This window comes from Vanacampus margaritifer, chromosome 5 (genome assembly GCF_051991255.1).
Source record: "Vanacampus margaritifer isolate UIUO_Vmar chromosome 5, RoL_Vmar_1.0, whole genome shotgun sequence".
Lineage (NCBI taxonomy): Eukaryota > Metazoa > Chordata > Actinopteri > Syngnathiformes > Syngnathidae > Vanacampus > Vanacampus margaritifer.
This window is the reverse complement of record NC_135436.1, coordinates 29,143,910-29,165,422: the sequence shown is the minus strand read 5'-3', so window position 1 is coordinate 29,165,422 and position 21,513 is coordinate 29,143,910. Positions and strand designations below refer to the sequence as shown.

Genomic DNA, 21,513 nt, shown 5'->3' with positions numbered 1-21,513 from the left:
TTGACGGCCAAATGACAGATCTCGCTTGGTTTTATGGCGAGTCTTTAATTTGAGCTTCGAGTAATGGGCCGACTCGCCCTCTTTTTCGCTCGTATCTTCCGAGCGCTGTTGTGTAAATAGTGACCCCCCCGATCATTCTGGGGGAACCGCGCTCGCTCCATTACCGTGACACCGAGGCAAAGCGTATCATCAGCGGATTGTCCCGTTCGGGCGGCTCCGCCCTTATTTCCAGTGGAGGAAAGATGGGGGAAAAAAAACATCTCTGCATGTGTGTGTGTGTGTGTGTGCTGGCTCAGAATGAGGGTTTATATTGCAGATAGAATCATAGGCAGACTTTAACACAAAAACACGATCTGGTCCCCTTTTGCTTTGTAAGATAGCAACGGCAGGTGGTCCTTCATACTGTTATTTTAAGTCTACTTTTATATATGAACGAAGTGGCAAAATGTTGCTATTCGAGTATAACGCGACATACAATATTGTTGTCAAAGAGGATTGTTTTGAATGCCTTCATGTGTGACGTATCTACGTAGGCGGTTCATTTGAGCGGATGCCCGGAAGTGGCTATGGGAGCTAACGCTGTCCTAGCAACAGAAATATATGGCATCAGAGGGAAAGGAAGCTCCGCTGGGGTTTGCCAGGTAAACACAGGTCACACGTTGAGACAAAAAAACATTTCGCATTGACTGAATTACATATTCAAGTAAACTAAACATTCACCTTAATTTCAATGTCATATAGTGGGCAACATTCAACGAAAAGCATGGACATATCGAAAATGAGGATTTAACGATAACGGCAATATCGTGATATCGCAATATTCAAGCTGCCACAATATCTTCGTCACAATATTAAAAGCAGCACATTTGATAAAAAAATGTCAGGCTGGTTTTCATTTGTGCAGTTCTAGCACCCTCTGGTGGCTAGTTAAAAAAATGCAGTTAAATTTTCACAAGGCATGTTTTGGCCCTTCAATGTTTAAAATCCACGCTAATGGTCAGATGACGGGGAATGTAATATGCTTGCGAAGAGAGTCAATATGTGGAGGAACTCAAAGTGCAAGTTAGCATTAGCAAGTAAGCGTCTCAATAGTAAATGTTATTAGAGATTGTAGGTTGTTTATAGGCATTGCTGTTATGTCCAAACGCACAATATTGTGTGTTTTTTTTAACCTTTTTTTTGCATCACCAACCTCCCCACAATATTGTGATAATTATCGTATTGTGACCATCACGTCATGATAATATCGTATCGTGATATTTGGACAACGTTACATCCCCAATCCAAAATGTGGCATTTTATTTCAATATCAAACTGAAAGCACAAAGATTGACCACGTTTCGATCAAAGTTCTTTAATCAGGCACTTGAGCTCAAAACATTTTTCCAGAGGTGACGCAGGTCCATACAAAAAAAAGCCATAAGGTACCTTTAGTCGATTAGCCGATATATCGGGCTATGCTCACTTGCCACTTTTCTCCGTAATAATTTACACAAAGCCTCTTTTGCAGCTGAGGTCTGCCAACACAATAAATAATAAAATACCACCGAATACCGTGCGTGCTATTTGAAGTTTTTAAGAATCAGGAAAATGGGAATGTAAGTAAAATAATTTCAGGGGTAGAGGAATTTATTTAGTTTGGACCTTGGCAAGGCTGACATTGTATTATTTAAATGGCTAATAGGCATTTGTCTGGTGAATTATGGCTAAGGGTAAAACATTCTCTGTTGTTGTTGGAACATTCAGTGATGTCATTTGCCGTCCTTCGAAAATCAAAATAAATATGGGATAAAAGATGCAGATTATTTTTATTTTTTTTAGCTTAGCAACACCTTGGAGCTTACATTGTGTTACGTTGAAATACTGTAGATGTGTTTTTCGTTGGAACTCCCTTTCATGAAATCACCTTGTAATGGCGCACAACAGGAAGCAGTTAAGGCAAACTACGATAAATTAAAGCGCCTGAAAGACAAATTCTGCAAGCGCTTCACATTCACGATTAACTTCCTTTGTGGCGCAACTGCAGTCTTTGTACAAAGCAGACACGTCATGGTCTAATGATATTTACAAAAATCTGCAACAACATCCAGAAGAACTTAAGAAAACAAACATCTTTGAGAGTTACAGTACAAACGAGGATACAGTACAAGCTACAAATATACAAATATAGAAACATGTTTTGTTTTTTTCTTCACTAACCCTCTGAGACTTGAATGCCATGTTCTTGTGAGAAAACCATATGTAAGTATAAAAATATAGACAATGCTTTTTCTACAAAATATTGACATCGTATTTGAACCCCGCCCCCCTTGTTTGAATGTACAAATCAACATGGACCAGGAGGAGAATAAAGTTCGGGATAAGAAACAGTCCACTGAGGCCCCAACTCCATTTTGGCCCTTTCGGTATGTCTTCAATCAGTACTACCAAATGTGCCGGAATGTAGCAAAAGAACGTAACTGACCCAACGTGGTCGGTCATAAAGTGGAGGCCTGCGGTCTCAGATGGTCCCTCAAGTTCAAATCCTCAGTTCAGCCTCGTCAATGTGCTCTAGATTGTGTTCGGTGGCGCTGATGACGGATGCCGACGGGCCCTGCGAGACACTGAAGGGCGTTACGGCCGGAGAGCGCGCCGCCAGCGGCGACAGGGACGGGGAGAAGCTCGGGGACATGGCCACCGAGCAGATGGATCCCTCGCTGCTGAGGGGGGACCTCCGGAAAGTGGACAGGTGGGGGAACGTCCTCCCCACAGCGGGCTTTGGCGGTACAGTTTTTGCGCTGGGATGCGCCACTGAGGTTATCAGCGGAGGCGGGTCGATTCGAGACTCCGCTTTGCTTTTGCGGTGGAAGGAGCGACGGGGGTGGGGGGGGGGCCGTTTCATCCTTTAAACGCGCGATCTCGGTGAAAACGCTGGCTAAGGGTTGGAACTGGGGGCACCAGTTGAGCAGATAGTCCCAGTTGTAGCTGCCCCTCAGTTCCTCGTCGCTGGCTACGATGGCCGTCAAGGAGCCGTCCACGCTCGGCTTCCCGTCCTCGGGGAACGTATAGTCCTTATGGTGGGAGACGCTGAGACCCCGCCCCACGCCCACATAGCCGCCCCCCTCATCTCTGTAGATTGGCACCTGCCCAGCCAGCAGGGTGCTATTTAGGCTGCCCATTTTCTTCCCTTTGAACCAATCAATGGAGGGCTCACAAGACACATCTGACAACTGGTCTGCGTCCTGCTGGATCCCGGAGTCGGGACCCCGGGCGGACATGCGCTCCTGCATGGAGGAGGAAATGCTGGACACGCGAGGGTATTCGTTTATCATCCTGATCTCGTCGTCCTCCGCCGCCTCCGCCTCCGCCGAGCCACGGCCGCTGGAGTGGGAGGGGTCCAGGGATCCCCCGCGAGTGTACGCCCCCCCGCTGCTGCTGCCGCTGCTCTGATCGGCAGCGTACCCGGGGAGGGCCTGGTGGTATATAATCTCATTTGCGGCCAGTTTTGTCTCCTCAAACTTGTGCATCATGGTGGCCGACGCCTTGGTTCGTCGGTGTCTTTTTTGTTCTTTCCTTTGGCGCCTCAGTTTGACAAAGAAGAGCGCCACGGCAATTATGCACAGTATGACTATCGTTCCGAGAGAAACGGCGATGACACTGATGAGCAGCAAGTTCATGTCTGTGGCGAGGCCGAAAGAGGTGTGGCTCACGTCGACGGTCACTTTGACCGCCGCCGTGCGCGAAATCTCCAGGGGGCTGTGGGCAGTCAGGTCTAGCGTCATGAGGCGCACTTCTCTTTTGGAGCGGCTCGCGTGGTTGCCGTAGCTGTCCATCTTGAGAGAGATGGCGCCGCTCGATTTGTTGACTTTAAAATAAGGCGACGCGCCCGACAGCGAGTAGAGGACAATACCGTCCAGGCCTCCATCTTCATCTCTGGCTTGCACTCTGCCGATGATCTGACCTTTCTTCGCATCCTCTGGCACTTTGAACGAGTACTCCGAGGAGGTAAAAACAGGATCGTACTCATCCTCCCCAGAGACATAAATCTGCACGGTGACGGTAGCAGAATAGTTGCCGGCATCCATGGCTGCAACCATAAAATTGAAGGCGTTGACCTTCTCAAAGTCAAACGTTGAGCGGGTTCGCACTTCTCCTGAAGTTTGGTTGATGAAGAAGGCTTCCCTTCCGTCTTGAGAGTCCTCCAGCATGTAGTATCGCAATTTTCCAAAGATCCCTCTGTCATGGTCGATGGCATGCAGCGTGGTCACGATTGCGTTTTTGGGCTGATTCTCCCTGATGCTAGCGGTGACTTGACCGAGCGGAAAGAAGGGCCAATGGTCGTTGATGTCCTTCACATCAACGCTGACCGGGGCAAAGGCGTAATGTCCCAAACCATCCGTAGCTTGGACAACAATCATGTGGGACGACTGGCTCTCGCTGGCCAGAGGTCGCTGCAGCTTCAAGGCCCCGGTCCACTGGTCCACCTGGAAAAGGCCCGTCTTGTCCCCTGAGCTTATGGAGTACTGCACCTCCCCGTTGGGAGCAGAGTCTGGATCAGTGGCGGACAGATGCAGCACTTCGGTTCCGGCAGCGGCGCTCTCGCTCAGCACAACGCTGTACTCTCCTCGGCCGAAAGCCGGAGGGTTGTCGTTAACGTCCGTAACGCTGATCAAGATCGGCACGCAGGAGCTGCGCTGGGGGATCCCGCGATCTGATACCACCACAGTCAGGTTATAACTTGACACAGCTTCGAAATCCAGCTCCTCCACCAGGATCAAGCTTCCCACCGTCTGGAAGCCGCTGCCTTCCAAGAAGCGCACGCTGCTCTCAATCTGGAAGGCGTTACCAGTGTTGCCGCTGGCGATGGCAAAATCGAAGCCGCAGTTGTCACGCGAGAGGTCTCCGTCCGCCGCCTCTAAGGTCAGAACCGTGGAGCCGGGAAGCTCGTCCTCAGACACGGAGGCTCGGTACTCAGACTGATGGAAGACGGGGGCGTTGTCGTTTATGTCGGACACTTGGACTTGGATGGTGGCGACGGAAGAGAGGGATGGAGTGCCCCGGTCTCGAGCCTCCACGACCACAAGGATGGAAGGATTTTCAAAATCAAATTCAGTTTTTTGGTTGACAAACAGAGTGCCTGCATGGAAAGGAAAAATAATGACATTTATACTTTCATAAGAGTTTCCTCAATACTGAGCTTTAATTGTGCAAAAGAAAACTACCGTTGCTTGGGTCAATGGAGAAGACACCCCTGGTGGATGACATGACTCGGTAGGTAACCTTTCCGTTGTCCCCAGAGTCCGAGTCAGTGGCTGTTACGGTGATGAGAGCGCTGCCCTCCGGGAGGTGTTCTGATACCGTCACCTGTCGGATGCAAAGCGATATATTTATGAACACCAAAAACAATCATGTTGCCATTTTGAAAAGCGTGCAGTTGGAGCCATGCCTGATATAAATCCTGGGTGAAGGCCGGCGTGTTGTCGTTGACGTCCTCCACCAGCACGGTCAGATTGGCTTCGCTTTGATGTTCCGAGTCCGACGAGCGAATGGTCAGCGTGTACCAAGTCCTCTCCTCATAGTCCAGTGCTTTGGTGAGCGACACTCCACCGCCATAGCAGTGGATTCCAAACATGTCTTTGCTGTCACCAACCAGGTGGAGCGTGTAGGAAAGGGCCGGTCCGGAATCCACGTCATTTCCTGTCACTTGACTGATAACCGTGCCTATCAAGGTATCTGGAAATGAGACAAGAAAAGAAGGTTGAGGATATTTAATGCGGGCGGGGCAGCTTTTAAAACAGTTTTGGCTTATTTTTTTGTTATCCTCATCCTGCACTCTCTGCCAGCTCATAATTACATCTGAGAAAGCCTTTAAAGCAGTTGCAGCATGTTGCTAGCGCTAGTCATTCTTGCTTATTAGCCTCTGGACCACAATCGGGGAGGAGAGTTTTCTGTTCCAAGGCAACAGTTCCATCCATTCATTTTCAATTCCACTTCTCTCGGTCAAGATTGAGGGGGGAGGTGAAGCCTATCCCAGCTGGACCACACCCTGGACTTGTTGGCAGTCAAATGCAGGGAGGTTGCGAATAGGGCACAGACCAAGAATCGAACCCACGGCAGCTGTGTGAACCACTACACTACCAATGGACCTGCTCCTCAACATAGATATTGCCCACTTAGACGTGAAGAAAGCAAGTAAAACACGGGACCTGGCTGGATTTCGGGGATCTCTGCTCCGATGTGCTCTAAACCGATTCTGGTCGCTACACTCGACACACTCTTTATTGAGCTTGACATGCATGTGAAGCCAGCACTTCCTTAAGAACAGTCTTCAGAGAATGGATTACAGTCCTGTAATTATAGCCGCTACGTACAAAAATATTCTTGCTTTGCTAAATAAATAAGAAATGAAATTCTTTGGCCAATCTTAAACACTAACTTGTTGGAGCTCTGAAACTACCAAGCTGCCAAGCTGGCTCGCTTACCCTCAGGCACTCGGATCTCTCGAGGCAGCGGAATCATGGGACTGTTGTCATTGAGATCGACGATGATCACGGTGAGAGTGGCAGAGCCGGCCAGTCGCGGGCTGCCGCGGTCCGTTGCCGTGACGACGAGCCTAGATCCGCAAAAATCCGAACGAGACACTTTCTTCCAAGCTGTACTTTCACCATCTTGGCAGATCATTTCTTTCTTAAAGCAAAAAAGAGAAAAATGAAAATAAAACAAAGACCCACTTTGTTTGCGTCCAGATCTCTCTGTCCATGATGGCTGCGGTGCTGATGCTGCCAGTCAGCGGGTCGATCTTAAACAGGCCGCTCATGGATGACGACCTAATGGAGTACGTCACCTGGCCATTTTGACCCTGGTCCAGGTCGTTTGCCGCAACCTGCAAGATTGAATGGAACTATAGAAATATGCGCAAAAAAAGCCATCTCAGCGTAACTCGATGACCCGCTGAGCGATATTGCCAATGGAGTCCAAATGAAATAAAATGGGCTCCATGGACCCGCTTCCAAGGCACAACTGATTGAATACATTCAGCAGGAGTTCTGAGAATACCGCCATTCATTACCTCGCCTGACTGAAACTATCCAGGCCGCTAAGGAGTGAAGAGTGTTTCTATTCTGCTCCATAACTTCACACTTAAACAACGGCCAACCACAATAAACTCCGGCAAGGGCGGGGGAGTACGTCGCACCGCACCTGGATGATGGGAAAATCGTGACCCTGCGCCTCTCGGATGTAGGCGACGTAGTTCTGGAGCTGAAAGCGAGGCAAGTTGTCATTGACGTCTTGCAGGATTAAGTTCACCGCCATGTAGGAGCTGGAGGACCCCGTCTCGGCTTTCACCACCAGACGGAGTTTGGGCGTCTCCTCGTAGTCGAGCCCTTCGGATTTTTGGACCCAAATTTCACCTGATTCACGGAAAGAAAAAGAACAATATAAGGGTACTTTTTGGCAAGTTATTTTTAGCGTATGCCACCATTTTGTCCACTTACCGGTAATGGTGTTGATTCCAAAAGATTGCAACGGGTTTCCACTGAACAGACTGTAGCTGACCCCATTTTGAGAGCCATCTGGGTACTGGGCTTGGGTTTGGGTTACCACAGTGCCTACAACAGAAAGTGCGTCCAATGTTTACTTAATGCTTTGGGTCTTGAATACATTCAGAAAATGCTAATTGAATATAAACCCAGTAAGGGCTCTGAGGCCTGCAGACTTGGGTCAATTCCTGGATCCCAGGTTTCAAAGCAAACCGAAGTGATGCCAGCCCTAAATATAAATGCTTTTAATATCAGTTAGCAATATCAGTTTCACTATATGGTCTGTTTATTTCTCTCTTTTGCTTATTAACCCATTCACTCCTAGCCATTTTCACTGAAGTAACCCCCTTTGCTCCTGGCTGTTTTATTGGATTTTGAATGATTTTGCAAGGCCCACATAATATTGTGTTCTATTGCGATAAAAACATGGAGCCTACCAAAAGAAAGATTCGATTCTTTCATCAGGAAAAAATAATATTTTTCAATTTTGAAGCAATTAGCCTTAGAATACAGCTAAGTTTCATTATTATTCACAAACCTGTTGAAAACACTGGGGAAAAGAGCTTGTTGCAACATGGCCCTGGCTGTTCATTTATACTCTGCTGCCACCTGCTGGCCGTTTTTTTGGTAATAACTACCATTGCTTTAAGCGACGTCTTCAGGTCAGCGGCTGCATCAAAGCCTTCTGTATACTCTAGCATAAAAAAAACTTTAAAAAAACGTATAAACACGTTTTTGGGACCATGGCAATATTTAAAAATAGAATGTTTTAATACGTTTTTGGGAGCAAATGAGTTAATGTCCTTGAATCTTTATATAGAGGGTGACACCAAAAAACGGGAACTTTTTAACAATCCAATAAAAGCAAGAGTGATGGAAGAAAAAGATTTGACTGATAGTCTCTCATCTGGCCTACCTTTGGCAGCGTTCTCCTGCAGACTGACGTCTCGCGCCGCACGAGAGAAGCGGATCCCCCTGTAAGTCTGCTCCTTGATATAAACGATGACCACTCCCAAGGAGGACTGAGCCGGATTGCCCTGGTCCATGGCCTGCACGATCAGCGTCCTCTGGCTTTGCGTCAGAGCCTGCAGCTTCTCAGTGGCTTGGATGGCGCCCGTCAGCGAGTTGATGGCGAAGCCCCTCACCGAGTTGGCGAAGCGATAAAAGACGGACCCGTTGGCCCCAAAGTCCTTGTCCTCGGCTCTCATGGTGGCCAGAACTCTTTGGCTGGACACGCCGCTGGCAGAAATGTTCAAAATGAGAGGGTCCTGAATGAAGAAGGGGGCGTTGTCGTTGACGTCCTGAATGTGGACGGTGACGCGGGCGGTGGCGTTGCGAGGGTCGGAGGGCGACGAGTCGGCGGCGCACACCTCGAAGGTGTAAGAGGAGGTCCGCTCTCGATCCAGAAGCGCTGCTGTGATGATACGGCCCGTGTTCTGATCTATGATGAACATGCTCTCGGAGCCCTGGCTCAGGAAGTACACCACCTGGCTGTTGGGACCCTCGTCCAGATCGGTGGCTTTCACGTGCAGAACCAAAGCGCCGATGGGCACGTCTTCCGACACGTCTGCCGTGTAGCTGTTGCTGCTGAACTGGGGGCTGTGATCGTTCATGTCCATGACGGTCACGTCCACGGTGGCGGTGCTGCTGCGGGACGGGTGGCCCTGATCCTGGGCGGCCACCGTCAGGGTGTATCGGGCTCTCTTTTCCCGATCCAGAGGACCGGAGGTGGACAGTGCACCAGACTGTCTGTCCATGTGGAAATCTCCTGCAGCGTCTCCAGCTGCAAAGACAGCAAAGTCAGGGATTGCAAGTGTGTGATAATTCTGGCTGTCACAGCCACTAACCGGTTTTATGCCAAATGATATTATTCCAAGTTTCCCAAAACTGCCAAGATTAAAATAAATAAATAAATAAATAAATGAATAAATACAAAAACTTGTGGCTTCAGTTGCTCGACAACAAGTCGAGGCGACAGTGGACCAGATATTCGTCCATTGCCAGAACTCTCCATGCAAGCCGGCGAGACTTCCTTGTTCACGTGACCATTGAAAGGCAGTTTGCAAGGACGGAGTCGAACCCTAGACACGCTTAGGACCGCATGAAATAAATAAATGTGAGAGCAGAACGTTTTTTTTTTTATTGATTGATATTTAATTCTATTTATATATTTATTTTTGTATTTATTTTTATTTATACATATACAATGTATACATATATACTGTGTATATATATATATATATAAATATAGTTTTTATTTCCATTTCGATGTATTTTTGGATATTTAATTTTTTTATTATATTTTTATATACGTTTATATTTTCCCTTTTATTTATTTATTTTTTTAATTTTGGCAGGTTTGGTCCTCCATAACATTTATCTTGAAAAGCGCTTTGGCGAAGTGGCTCCCCTTTCCCACATGTGAGGGCATTAAAGTAAGCAGGCTTACTGTCAAAGCCCATTTTGAAAAATCTGCAGATTTTTGCAATAAATTGTGGATTTCTGCTAAAGATAGACAAGCAGATTCATCCCAGAAAATCATCCCCAATCTTGCGGGGCCGTCTGAGGTGACTCCCGATCTAGCAGGAGAACCTTGTAAAGGTGCGGTAAGACGTCACATCCGCACCTGTAATTCTGTAGTTAATCTTCCCGCCATCTCCCGCATCCTGGTCGGTGGCTCGCAGTGTGAAAAGGAGCCGAGACGCCATGTTCTCCGGCACCTCGATGCTGTAGTACTGGCGTCCAAAAACGGGGGCGTTGTCGTTCTCATCCAGCACGCGGACCCTCACGGTGGCTTTGGCGTAGTTTGGGGGAAGGCCTCCGTCTTTTGCATAAACTGAGGAAAAAGCAAGAATAAAGTAAGTCTTAATTGAGTGACAGCAGCGGTCGACGTGTCGACGCGTCACAGCCATTTGGAAGAGAAATGAGCCCACCGGCTTCTAATGGCTCCAAAGTGTTTTTGCGACGTCTTCCTGCAGCAGATTGCGCCGCCTTTGATCACCACCTTAAAGGAGACGTGTTGCGCTTTTTCTGACCACGATTGAAAACCGTTTCCAGGTGTCTTAATAAATACCATGTCGGGGACATTCAGCAAGTATGGTGAATTACACTGCACACTTTTCAAACACTTTTTGTTTAGCCTCACTGAAATCGGCCCACTTGGCGGGATCAACGCTCAGTCCGGCTGTTGTTGCCGTGACAACGAGGAAGTAGGGGGTTGCGAAGAGGCGAGCGGCCACTACTAGCACAGAAGTTGAAGAAAAAAGGCGGCACTTCATCTTCAAGCATCTGAATTGCACTTGCCAATTAGTGGGCAGACATCGTCACATTTATTGCAGCAAATTTCTCAAAATGTTCTGGAAATGGTCTAAGGTGTGTTTAGTTAAGAATTTTTGCTACCGGCTTTATTTTACGCTACCGATACTAGCCATGATACCTAAGCAGGGTTATTATAGTTTTGAAATTTAAATTTTAGTAAATTTTTATTTCGCTTTGTTTTTTAGATTTAGTTTTAATTAGTTTTTACTGGTAGTTTAAAAAAAAAAGTTTCAGTCATTTAAAAAATAAATAAAAAAATTGTTTATTGGCTGCTGCTAGATGACTTCTGTGACCAACCGACCTTATTCCGGATAATATCAAAATAAATATACTTAAAATCACATTTAAAATCATCCCCAAAGGCTCGTGTATTAAATTGATTACCAAAAACTAAAACGAAGAATATTTTTGCTATAATTGTAGTTAGTTTTAGTTTAGTTTTGTGAACATAAAATGTAATATTCGTTTTTATTTTATTTCATTAAGGAAATTGTTTTGGGAATTTTCGTTTTTGTGAACTAAAATAACCTTGTACCTAAGGCAAAGAAAAGAAACTAACTAATTAAATCAAGTCCTCCTTGACAGTAGTTGGCGCTATACTGTGGCAGTTTGTCACATCATCATTTGTGTCAGAAAGAAAGTTTTTTTTTGTCATTCTGTAAAATGAAATTGAATATATCAAAAGTATAGAGGTATCATGAGTACTTAAAAAGTGAATACTCGTACTGGTAGTTTTGAAAATGAATATGAAAATCCAATCATAACATCATGGTTTTCCAACCATCCATTTTTAAATATAGACAAAGAGAATTGACAGTAAAATTCATATTTATGGACAATTTCAAGACGTGAATGAAGCTAAAATGCTTGATTGGCTACGGGTTCAAATCCGGAAACCTCCGTGAGGCCAACAAGCTAAGCACACGTGCAGCCCAACGTTTCGGTACCTGTGACGGTGTAGAACTCGCGCTGCTCCCTGTCGAGCGGCTGAGTGGTGCTGATGACGCCCGTCAGCGGGTCGATGGTAAAACCTTCCACCGAGACGCCGCCGTATGTCACCTTCCCGTTGGATCCTGACGGAGAAGCACACAAATTGACTTTGATTAAAAAAACACACGTGTCATCATCACTCATTCTCTTATTTTTCCCCCTCCTTTATTTGTTTGTTATTCGCTGTCCAAGCAAGTTTGCAACGAGGCTTCTCCAGGTGTCCGCGCGCCTCGTTGCGTGCTATTGCGCAATCGGCTCTGGCGGAAAAACTGGCATTGTGTACTTGGCTAATTACTTTTGGATAGAACGTTTACAATAGCTTTGCTTTTATTTGCTTCTGAGTCACGCCACACGGAAAAAAAAAAAAAAAAAAAAAAAACAAGCCGCCAGCATTTAGAAAAACATAACGGCACAAGAGGAGAATGTTTGTTGGACTTTGACTATGCAATTGTGAGAGCGACATGGTTTTTTGAACATCGAACTGACTTGTCATTATAACTATAATTCATATCTTTCCATGCTTTGAGAAATGCGGTTCACAAATGGATGTTTCTCTACTGTTGGTTGTTATAGAATATATTTTGGGAAACTGGGCATTTGATTTTTAGGATAGTGCAACGTAATAAATTGTAATCTTTTTAGAAAATAAGTCACGCAGTCATGTACAACTGTAACAGTTTAAATGACTTGAATGATGATGCTACGTTTAGCTCCATTACGATAGCGCTATACTCAAGTTTTTTTTTTTTTTTGTGTGTCTATTCTGCACTCCTAATTCACATTTACAAATGAGTTAGCAAGTTGGACGTACCGCCAAAAGCATATCGATCGAACGTTTTGGGGAGCAAATGAGTTAAAAGTATTTAAAAAAAATTCAAATAAAAATGTTAAATGTTTTGTAACTATGTTTTGTAGCCTTGTGTATGAAATAGGGCTGGGCAATAAATTGAATTAATTTGATTAATCGGCATTTTGAAAATCGGATAATTGAAAATGTATTAAGTCGTGAAATCGAATTTTGTCTTCTGGATTATTAAAAGCTCTTATGTTCTGTTACATCTACATGTTATTGTGAGTTGTAATTTTGCCAGCTAGTACGAATGTTACGTTTATGTTATGTTGTAATCGTCGTCTGAACATTTTTGAATAAATGAAGCCTTTAAATAAACGTTTATTGGAATTATTCGATTAAAATCGTAACCGTACCGAATGACTGAAAACATTGAGATTTTATTTTTGGGCCATATCGCCCAGCCCGAGTATGAAATTATTATTGGAAACATGGTAAAAAACGAGGGAGCCTTTGTATTTTCTATTATCCAGTGCTGCCATTTTAGCAACTTTCTCGCTAAATCTGGCAACTTTTTGGGGTCAAAATTAACTAGCAACACATCTAGGGACTTTTTTTTTTTTGATGTTCTTTAAGGGTGTTTTTTTCCCTCACTTTTGAGCTCTCCTACTACGTTATTTCTCTCTCTTACAGCGTCCATTACAATGACATGCAAATGGCCAATTATGCAAATTAGCCAATGACGTCATGTAGCGACTTCTCGCAGCTTTTAGGACAGCCAATAGCGACTTCCCTCACTGGGGTCGTTGTCAACACTCCGCTTGATCACCTTGGTCCAGGTCGAAGGCCGACACGGTCAACACGGCGGTCCCCCGCGCTCGATTCTCAGAGACGCGCGCCTCATAGTGGCTCTCCTCAAACTGGGGCACTTGGTCGTTGACGTCGACCACGTAGACGCGCAGCAGCTGGCTGGACGAGCGGCGGGGGACGCCGTGGTCCTCGGCCACGACGGTCAGGTTGAAGACGTCCTGCTCCTCGCGGTCCAGAGGTTTCGAGATAGACAAAGAACCTGCGCGAGAGACCAGTTGTGGGGTGGTTGGACTTGAAAGCATCCGAAACACTTGAACAGTTGAAAAAGGGCCTTCGAAAGTGTAAAGAAGGTCAAGTTGAGTTCACCTTTTAACTTTTGAGGTCAATTCTGAAATTTCATCCTGAACTTTTTGTGAGTAGTGGATCTTTACACAACCATGAAAACATGCTGAAATCATCAGAGGCAAGCCCCCCCCCCCCCATCCCAAAAAAAGTGTGAAAAGTAATCGTGTGAGGGCCGAATAACAGAAGACACACACACACACACACACACACACACACACACACAGAGTTTTGCCTACCTGAACGCTCGCTACTTCCACCAACACTACACAAACAGCTCGTAAGGGCCTGGCCGCAATTTACGAGATTTTCCACAGCACAGCACGGCGGCCGTGAGGGAAGAAAGCGTAAACACGCCGCGCTCAAGACACGCAACATCAAGGCCTGCCGTGCTCTGTGGAAATTAGGGGCCACTTTATTTTCATCCTTTGAGATCATCAACTCGCATTGATTCCTTTTCAATTTCATGCCTTCAATTGCGACGCGAAAAGGAAAAGGGAAAGCCGACGCCGGTTTGTTTTGGATGCGCTCTCAGATGGTTTTGCCCTTCAGCTTTTAATCTGGTCCCAGTTACCGCTTTGAATTTTTTTTTCTTTTTCTCGACTCACTCCGTGATCCCGCTCTATCCCCGATCACTCATAGCACATGTGAAAGGTAAAAAAAAAAAAAGAAAAAGATGTAGGAAAGGAGAAATTTCATTTGGGGTGTTTCTAACATCTTAAGCTGACATGGATGCTTTGTGGCGCCACAACACAAAAAATGCATTCATTATTATTGGATGGCGAGTCAAGTCATGTTTATTTATAAAGCGCTTTACATCAAGCTGCCTTTTGTTGCTGTCGTGGCGCGCGTGGGTGGGATAGCGATAGCGGCATATGCTACAAAAAACTTTTTTCCCAATTTTAACTCCATTTTGTGTTTACAAAACTAACTAAATCAAACTATAATTATAGCCAAAACGTCCTTCGTTGTAGACTTTGGTAATTCATTTAAAGCACGAGCCTTTGGGGATGATTCCAAATTTCTTTGATATTAACCGGAATAAGGACGTTTGAAAGTGTGTCACACAGAAGTGACGTCATCTAGCAATGCTAGGTAAGAAATGCATTATTTTTTTCATTTTAGTGGTGTTTATTAAATATTGCGCACAAGTAATACATATTTTTTTTAAACAAAAACTAATACTGAAACTAAAACTAAGCATTTTAAAATAACTAAAACTAATAAAAACTAACAGAACCGTCTTGAAAGCAAAACTAAATTTAAAAAACAAAACTCAAAATGCAATAAAAATGAACTATAACGACATTTCCAAAACTATAATAACTAAACACATTGTAATAATGCTTACATTTGTGGAGACTGGGGTCAAGTTGTATTTTGCAATTTTCAAAACGTGCCAAAATTTCTTCATGTTCCAGATTAGAAATATGAAAAGAAAAATGCACCGAGCTGTCACCGTCATACAAATGCAATTGTGCCATCTGGTGGCAGAAAAATGACATCAACACAACTCAATATCACACTTGTTTTTTACATCTTTTTAATTTGAACTCAATTTTAAAAAAGAAAAATCCAAAACTATAATAACTGCTAGTCTTCCACCATCTTTGACCCTCCAAACAGGAGCAAACCAGTGTGCATAAACACTTTTGTGACGGGCCCCCAAATGTTTCGAGGACTTGAGGACGAGGAGGTGGGCGGAGCCAGACACGTGTCGCCGACGCCACAACAAAGCCCACAGGACCAAACAGCCCGAGGTCAGCGTTTTGACTAAGCGACGCAGTCTCACGCGAGCGCACGGTCGCACACAAACACATGCGCACGCATAAACACGCGGAACCGATCCCCCCTCTAATGGTTCCCAGAAGCCCGTGCAGGAGATTCTTTGCTCTTTCACGGATGATGGCGTGTGCGTGTGGGCTCTCGCGCGCGTGTGTGTGCGTGTCTGTGTGCGTGCGTGTTTAATATTTGTCAGGCTCTCTTCATCTGTCCGACCTCCAACTGAGAGCAATAAGTCAGAATGGCTAAAACAAGAGTTGCCATCATTTCAGAAGTTTTGCGGAGAACGGCGAGAGTTTGCGTGTTTAAGGCGGCTGATCAAGGGAAGGGAGGGGGGAGAGGGGGGGTCTTTTTGCTGTTCAAAGGTGAAGAGATATTCAGCGCCCGGAGAAATTTACAGGTGCTGCAAATTCTTCAAAAGGGCTGCCGTGAAATGAAATGAACAGGTGAACACATGTGGGCCGTCTGCAGCGCCGGCGGAATGGAATTGGCAGCAGGTGGTGGAAATATCAAAAGTGAGCACGGGAAGGGGGGGGGGAGGGGGGATGTTCCCGTGCGCATTTTAACATGCAAAGACGCTGCAAAAAGAAGCTTGAGTTAGACTTTGAAATGAATCCCGCAGCCCAACTTAGACTACAGTAGTTGCCATCTGTCAATCATTTCTACCGTCATTTGCTCGATAAGACTTCATTGGTGGGGAAAAATGAGCGCAGGCAGTTTGTATAATCCTCTCAGTTATGAATCATGTTTTGCAACCCAAATTATAAAACTTGTTCCATGAAATTTGGAGAACACCCCCCCCCCCCCTTTAAGTGTGTACGTGGATGTTGTGTGGAATATTTTGGAAGGAATCGCAGAGTTTCCACAAATCTTCAATACACCACAAAGAGTCCCAAGATTTAGAAAAAGAGATGCTACAAGGTAGAGATAGACCGATAATTTTTTTTCAGGGCCGATATCGATGCCGATTATTAGTAGTCAAGAAGGCCGATAACCGATAGTAATTTTCTGTAAAAAAAAAAACGAAAAACAAAAATTGGCGTCAACATTTTTTGGAAATACAAATGCCAATCTAGACTTTGCAATGTCTTAAAAGCATGTTTAGGGTACCAATTGTTCAGACTTTTCCATTTTATTTTATTTTTACTTAGAAAACAGACAATCCTTTTAAATTTCTAACAAAATAATCCGGTAGCTCCCAAGGTAATCAGTACGTCTTGGAAAATGAAACAAGTAAATCCATCGCTCTCTATAGTTTAATACAGTAAATATTTTTTCGAAAAAATTTAAAAATACCTGAAATTTTAAACTTTCACATTACTTTGTTTTAATGTCGAACAAAACCAAAAGGTTCAGAGGGTTCCCAGGGTCAGCAGCATCTCTTATAAAGTTAACTGAAAATGTAAATAAATAGTACCCTGAGATTAAAATGGTTTTAGATTGACCTTTTATCGGCTGTCAGATTTTTTAAAAAAGGCCGATACCAGAGGTGGCAAATCCAGGTCCAGAAAGTTAAACCAGATCCAGAAAGTAAAAACCCTTTTCTGCCAGTTTGACTTTAGCCCACAGTTTGACTTCAGCCTCAGGTGCTAGCTAGGTAGCTCCCTAGCAGGCTAGCTTACCTGATAGGGAGCTACCTAGCTAGCACCTGAGGCTGAAGTCAAACTGTGGCAGAAAAGGGTTTTGACTTTTTAGACCTGGGTTTGCCACCTCTGGCCGAGACTGAAATTCAAAATGCCCAATATCGGTCTATCACTACTACAGGGGTCGGAATTTTTTGGGGCAACACTGAGTAGCCTTCATCTCGACTCTTGTAACGGACCTGCCGGAAAATTGATGCACCGACTCGCCCCTCCCTCTAGCAAGACTTACCGGTGTTTGGGTTGAGGTTGAAGGTTCCGCCTGCGTTGCCCGACTGGACTCTGTAGGTCACCCTGCCGTTCTCCCCTCGGTCCGCGTCCCTGGCCATGACGTAGAGCGCCACAAAGCCGATGGGCTGGTCCTCCATCACGCTCACCGCCGTCGGCGAGCTGAACACCGGCGGGTTGTCGTTTTCGTCGGTGACGTAAATCCTGGCCGTGACCGAACTCCACATCCTCTGACCTGCGTCCAGTGCGGAGTCCGTTGCCTTCACCACCAAGATCAGGCTGGGGTTGACCTCATGGTCCAGCTCTTGGTTTAAGGTCAGAACCCCGGTGGCAGGGTCCAGGGTGAGCAGACCGGGTACGTCCGGAAACTGTTGGAGGATGGAGTACCTCAGGTCACTATTGGGCCCACTGCCATCCTTGTCCGTGGCTTGGAACGTGAAGACAGAAGTTCCCGGCTGGATGCTCTCCGAAATGACAACCGTGACCGGATCCTCGGGGAACTGAGGGGCGTGGTCATTGCTGTCCTTTACGTTAATGTCCAGGTGGACCAGGGTGCTGACGGGCGGAGCCTGAGAGAAGTCGTCCACTTCGATCTTCAGCGTGTAGTGCGCATCCTGCTCATAGTCGAGAGGCCGAGCCAGGTAGACGTCTCCGGTCAAGCGATCCACCACAAAAGTCCCGTCACTGTCCGTACCCCCCACCACCATGTAGGTAACCTCGCCCTCCGCCGGGCTTTCTCCATCGTGAAGGCGGACGGAACCGACGACTGAACCCGGCTTGGCTTCTTCCACAGAGTTGAAAGCTATCGAATGCGAGTTGGTCTTTGAAGAGGGTCTGGTCATGCTGAGAACCTGCAATAAAAAAACAAAACATGAGGTTTCTATGAGGAACCGAGCGCGTGACTCGAATGTTCCTCTGACAAAACCTGGTGGCAAATTATAATTACACGAAGTACAAAACCAAAAATATGTTATGGATTTTTGGACCAAGCAGAAACAGATCTGATGCACTTGCTGGCATGCGTGTTTGTGTTCTCATGGGGGAAATTAAAGCAGTTACAAGCATTTTTATTTTTTTTTTTAGACTAGAGTCACAGGCCAGTCACATTAAACCCATAATCTGATACCCGTGTCAGAACCAGGAAAAAAGGCAGTAAAAGTTTCACTAGCAACCTTCAGCATTACGCGGTGGAACTGCCTGTCTTCAGTTGTATTTCTAATCTCTCGTTTTCACGGCGAATCCTCAAAAATGATGATTTTGACACCACGCTCCGCTCATATTGGATATCTAAAAAAAATAAAAGCTTCTTTCTGCTTCTGACAAATACTCATTTGGGTAAATTCCCTAGTAAGAGTTTGTCAGAGTACAAATAATGGAAGTCAGTCAAAATGGCTGCTTCAATCCAAAATGGATGACTTCCCGCTCATTTGCCGGACACTTTTTTGTGCATCCTATTTTGATAGACATTTCCATCAAAAGTTGATGAACATGGTGTCGGAGATGGGAAAACGAAAAAAAAAAAAAAAAAAGAATCAGCATTTCTGGGTGTCCTCAAATATTTTTTTTTAAATAAAATGATAATAATAATAATAATAATAATAAAATAATCAACATTTCTGGGTGTCCTAAAATAAAACAAACAAACAAAAAAATCAACATTTCTGGGTGTCCTAAAATAAAATTAATTAATTTATAATAATAATAATAATAATCAACATTTCTCGGCATCCTGAAAAAAAGAAATCAAAACATAATAATAATAATAATAATAATAATAATAATATAAGAATCAACAATTCTGGGTGTCCTAAAATAAAACAATAAAAAAAAAAAATTAACATTTCTGGGTGTCCTAAAATAAAATAAATAAATAAATTAATTTATAATAATAATAATAATAATCAACATTTCTCGGCGTCCTGAAAAAAAGAAATCAAAACATAATAATAATAATAATAATATAAGAATCAACAATTCTGGGTGTCCTAAAATAAAAAATTAAAAAAGCTTTTCTAAATAAATACATTTTCAACAGCATACACGCAAACATGGTGAGTTATCAGAATAGATGTTAATTTGTTGGAACAATAAACAGTAATTCCAAAAGGGAGGGAAAAATGACTTTAAAATGTAATTCCATTTTTCCACATTTGGACACACACATCATTGCATCACAGAGGAAGCGCAGCGTAGTAAGTAAACCTTGACGATATGTGACATGACAAGCTATAAATTGCTTCCACATTAGATGGAAAAAGTGAACCGCTCCAGCTATGAATGTTGACCGACTTAGAAAATAATCGGCAAAAGATGATTAAAGGACGTAGAATAAACGCATGAGCAGGCAAAAACAACATGGTCCTGTTTAATCCAATTATTAAATAATTATGTCTTTAAATCTTTGGAAAAAGTTTGCTATAAATTTGTTTATCTGGCAACTCCATTTTCCTGGAACCGATATGTTCCTTCCTCAGTGTCAGCTTTCTGTTCTGGGTTACAAATTAAAAGGACGACGCTGAAAATGGGCTATTTTGCGCTGCCACTCAATGTGAAAAGGGGGCTACTGTATTGAAAGTGTTGAAGTCACCATGAGAAAGCGCCATCACAGCTGGCACTCATCACACAAGCCAGCTGGCAGCGTTTCATTCACACCCACTTTTCCATTTAAAAAGAAAAATCCCTTTTGAAATGTCTTGGGGAGAAAAAGGGGAATGAGCCTTGTCTGATAGGTCTGAGGGGCCCCGCAGACGTGGGCCCTGGCGGCCCCCCACCACACACACACATACGTCTAAACACACGCTGTTTGGGCTGGCCGGCCTCCAGCTCGGTTCTGACCTGGATGGCGATGGAGCAGGAGGAGCTGCGAGGCGGCAGTCCTCGGTCGCTTGCCGTCACCGTCAGCGTGTACTCGGGGCGCTCCGAGTGGCTGAGGGGCGACGACGAGTGCAGCTCGCCCGTGTTGGGGTTCAGGAAGAAGCGCTCGACCCTCGGACCTGGAAGACATCAAGCACAAAAGTTTATTTTACAGTTCCGGTACAGTATATGTTTAAGTAAAAAAAAAAAAAAATGTTATACCCAAATTCCCCCCAAAATATTATATATATATATATTGAAACACCCCGAGTTGCAAACCACTCTAACACCCAAGATAACATTGTGTATTACAGTAAACTACAGCAAATACAAGGCTGTACAAGGCCTGAGTTCGGCTGAATAGTGAAGAAAAATGCAAATCACTGCCACAATCAAAACATTGCCACAAACTACGATCCAAAAACACTTCATTCAACTCATGTTACATTACCTCAGACTCTTCATAACAACCCAGGCTAAATTTAGCTCCACCTCCGACATACAAAAGACAGTCTGTCAGTTACGATGTATCGCTTTATCTTACTTCCTAGACACCAATTAAAATGCCTCATCTTACTAGCCAGAGCTATGAAATCTTAGGGCAGTACAGAAACTAATAAGTGAATTTGTCTTTTTTTTTTTCTCTCTTTTTGTTTGCCGAATAGCTGAGGTGGCATTTCACAGAAAGATGAACCTCGACTAGGCAGGAGATATTGTTGGCTTTAACGGAACTGATGATCTAATTTCTAGTTAGCGAAGTAGCTAGCTATAAACTTTACCAGATGGAAATCAGAACTATTTGAATTTGAACATTTTCATTTAAATTCTGCTTTTAACTGTACCAAAAAATGAAATAAATCACCAGCTGGTTGCTAGTTACAGCTAGCAAGAAAAATACAGTAGCTTGAAACATACCGCAGCAGAAATCTGCATCTGATCGAGTGAGAAAACAGGGATGTTTTTTTTTTTCTTCTTAAGCTACAAGTCACCATCTTTAGTTATAAAAAGAAACCGAAGGAAAGGACGACTAGTCTAGTTTGAACACTTTTTTTTCTTTCTTTAAACTTTGCTAGGAATAAGGAAAGTTTGGAACGTCAAGTCTGCTAGTTAGCTAGCCAGCTAACTAGCCAGAATGAAACCAGGACGAGTGTAGTTTCAACATTTTTGTTCAGCATTTGATTAGGCCATGTAACAGGTTGTGTTTAGCGACAGTAAATTGCCATCTGGTAGCTAGCAAGAA

At 44.4% G+C, this 21,513-nt stretch overlaps 1 protein-coding gene across 1 annotated transcript in view; it reads right to left on the bottom strand.

Moving 5' to 3' along the window:
• Nucleotides 1-1,351: 1,351 nt before the first annotated feature.
• The window catches only part of LOC144052468 (protocadherin-16-like), a 106,922-nt gene continuing 86,760 nt past the window's right edge, over nucleotides 1,352-21,513 (bottom strand). Inside the window, 14 exon segments of the mRNA XM_077566552.1 lie at nucleotides 1,352-2,864; nucleotides 2,866-5,116; nucleotides 5,202-5,343; nucleotides 5,426-5,712; nucleotides 6,462-6,592; nucleotides 6,711-6,862; nucleotides 7,180-7,391; nucleotides 7,476-7,589; nucleotides 8,437-9,303; nucleotides 10,147-10,356; nucleotides 11,786-11,911; nucleotides 13,448-13,687; nucleotides 17,425-18,271; nucleotides 20,256-20,413. Of these exon segments, the coding sequence (XP_077422678.1) occupies nucleotides 2,519-2,864; nucleotides 2,866-5,116; nucleotides 5,202-5,343; nucleotides 5,426-5,712; nucleotides 6,462-6,592; nucleotides 6,711-6,862; nucleotides 7,180-7,391; nucleotides 7,476-7,589; nucleotides 8,437-9,303; nucleotides 10,147-10,356; nucleotides 11,786-11,911; nucleotides 13,448-13,687; nucleotides 17,425-18,271; nucleotides 20,256-20,413 (6,083 nt within the window). The 3' untranslated portion in view covers nucleotides 1,352-2,518.